Here is a 2,925-nt window from a genome sequence, read left to right as displayed (position 1 = left end):
TTTCTTTCTTTCTTTCTTTTGGTATCCAGGCAGCGAAGTCTGTCGAGCAGAATGTTTCTATTGTTCACGACGAGAAAGCGAAATTTCAGTGGCTTTCGAGTCATCTCCTATCTCTTCTTGGAGGGGATCTCTGTGGGAGAAGTCTTCATACACCATCAGCATCTCCCCCCTCCACTACCGCCACATCGCCGTCTTCTTCATTCTCTTCCTCACCTGCAGGAAACGTCAATCCCGCTCTTTCCTTAGGAGACAGGAGACTCTCTTCTTCTTCTGATCTATCAAAGGGCCGAGTCGGAGTGATCTTCTGCAACACACAGCAGAGATGCGAAGATCTTGCATATCTTCTGGAAGAAGAACTCACACAGCAGATGAATCAGCTAGCTTTATGTCAGATGAAAAGACACCCGCAGGACGCAGGAGGAGATGGAAAGAATTCAATGGGAAGAGAGAGCGAAGGCAGCCATACAAAGAAGACCTCTATGATGAGTCAGGGCAGTTTATCTTCGGTCGTCTCAGCTCCAAATACAAAGGCCGCTGCTGCACGGTTATTGCAGTTGAAGCCTGATGAACAACCACTAGATGGGGATGGAGGAGGAGAAGAAAGAGATGCAAGCCATGACCCTAGAATTCTCAAAAGGAATGCTGATCAAACGTTCAAGTGTATGTACAGACATGGTTTCTCCAGACACATCTATCTATCTATCTAAGGGTAGAAGGTTATGTACGTACACACATAGTAGAAGGCAGTGTATGTGTTCTGTGCCTGAGCGGACTTGCTGAGAGGTCGCTGTTTCTAGAAGGAGTAAAACTTCTCTCCCTCTCTCTCTCGTTAGTGACAAATGGGTTTCAGATCATGCTGCTGGGACTCTTACATAAAGCAGGCCGATCTACACAGAGAGGTGGAGAGGGAAGTAAAAAAGATAGTCAGGGAATGCTTCTCTTAACAGCTGGTCCGTAGAGAGAATCTTGACAGTGGTATGCATGGAACTCACCAAGAACTTGCAGAGAAAGTCTACCTACTTACGGGTAGGAAGCAACTGAGGTGCCTATAGAGAAGATGAACGACTTCAGACTCCCTCGTGGATAGCCTTACGTCATGCGCTTCTCTCTTCCTATCTGCCTATGTGTGTTCTCGATACAAAGACTCTGATGTCTCCCTGGCCTACAGTCTTCAAGTGCGACATATACAGAGACTTAGTTTATATATATATATATATATATTTATACCCGTACATATATACATATATATGTATGTCTATTTCTACCTGGATAGACATATACATATATATATATAGAGAGAGAGAGATGCGCATGTGTGTGTGCGCCTATATATACGTATATACACTTACGCATCTACAGCTTTATACGCATACATACGTGCTCGCGTGGTATGATTGAGAATCGAAGGAGATCGATGATAAGTGACGAATGTTGCTGATCTTGAAGCTTTCTTTATCACTTCCAAATGAAGAGGGAAGTTTCTTTTCTTTTTCTTTCTTGTTTTCTTTTCAGATGTAACAGTTGTTCATGGAGGTCTAAATCAGACAGAACGTTTGACAGCAATTCGGCGTCTTCATCAGCATCTTTTGAAGCCCCCTCCGCCTCCTATCACAGGTCTACCTCCTTGCCGAGACGGTGGAGACAATCGAAGTATCGACATTGCTAGTTCTCTCATCTCTCCTCTTCTTCTTATTGCAACTGACGTGGCTGCTCGAGGTCTCGATTTCCCTGCAGCTCTTTCGCTTGTTGTCAGTTATGATGCCCCGCTAGATGGGGATGTGTATATACACCGGATTGGTAGGGCAGGACGTGCTGGACGCAAAGGCAAGGCTTATGCTCTCTTAACCAAAGGAGAAAAACGCGCCGCTGCTCTTCTCGTTGAAGCAATGGAGGTACCTTTTCTCTCCCTGCATATGCATGTACATATATCTACATACCAAATGTATATACATACGTAAGAAGTCTACATATACATATTTTTAGGTATATAAAAAGTGCGTATGCATGTATATATATATATATATATCTAAGAAGACGGGCATATCTCAAGAAACTTGGAAGAGGAAGTGAGGTATGTAGGGGGAGGTCTCCCTCGCACTAGAGCATCCCATGAGCGAAGTGCTTTCTCTCGTTTTATGGTTCTTTTCTTCTTTTTCTTCGTCTTCTTGATCGTTTTCGTCCCTTCACAGCATGATCTCTTGCCACTTTAATGTTTATGTCTGGAGCCTGGATGACTAGACTTGCCTTTTCGATGAGATTCCTTGCAAGAGAAACCTGCATAGTGTATCTCTTACCACTGTATAGAACAGGAAGGCCCAGAAGGTAGCGAGGGAATGAGAGTGTGGAGAAGAGAGAAGATACAGATGTGGAGAGAAGAGAAAGGGAGACCTGCCTCGTCCCTTCCTTTCTCATATCTTCAATATTCTCGAAATCTTCTCTATCTCTTCTTCTTGTTCTATATCAAGCAGAGGGGTAGAGAATAAGTGGTGGAATAAGAGAAAGTCGCTTTTCAATCGATACTCTTTTTGGATTTTTTCCGTTTGCCTTTTTAAGTCAAAGTTTATCTTTCTCCACGAAACTCTCTCACGGATTTCCGTAGTCCCTTTCTCTTCCAGTCACTACGCTAGATAGACAGATAGATATAGAGACAGAGAGATAGATAGATCTAGAGAGATAGATAGATAAAGAGATAGAGAAATAGACAAATAGAGAGGTAGTTAGAGAAATAGAGAGATAGATAGGTAGAGAGAGATATAGGCGGAGAGATATATGGAGAGATAGAGAGATAGTTAGATTCCTTCCTCTTCTTGTCTTCTTGGTACTTTGAGTTCTCACCACACATCACTCTTCTATGTCTGATGATCTTTGCTTTTTTTTCCTGATGTCTTTCGGTATGTCTCTCTCCCTCTTTCTCTCTTTATCTCT

At 43.0% G+C, this 2,925-nt stretch overlaps 1 protein-coding gene across 1 annotated transcript; it reads left to right on the top strand.

The window, feature by feature from the left end:
* Positions 1 to 29: 29 nt before the first annotated feature.
* Positions 30 to 1,892, top strand: CSUI_003012 (atp-dependent rna; the record flags this gene model as incomplete). Its single annotated transcript, XM_068063210.1, has 2 exons — positions 30 to 660; positions 1,513 to 1,892. Coding segments are annotated over 2 exons (1,011 nt in total), but the record flags the coding sequence as incomplete, so codon positions are not given.
* Positions 1,893 to 2,925: the final 1,033 nt, after the last annotated feature.

This window comes from Cystoisospora suis (assembly GCF_002600585.1).
Source record: "Cystoisospora suis strain Wien I chromosome Unknown contig_1272, whole genome shotgun sequence".
Taxonomy (NCBI): domain Eukaryota; phylum Apicomplexa; class Conoidasida; order Eucoccidiorida; family Sarcocystidae; genus Cystoisospora; species Cystoisospora suis.
Note: the sequence above shows the minus strand (reverse complement) of the source record. Positions and strands in the feature narration are given on the sequence as shown.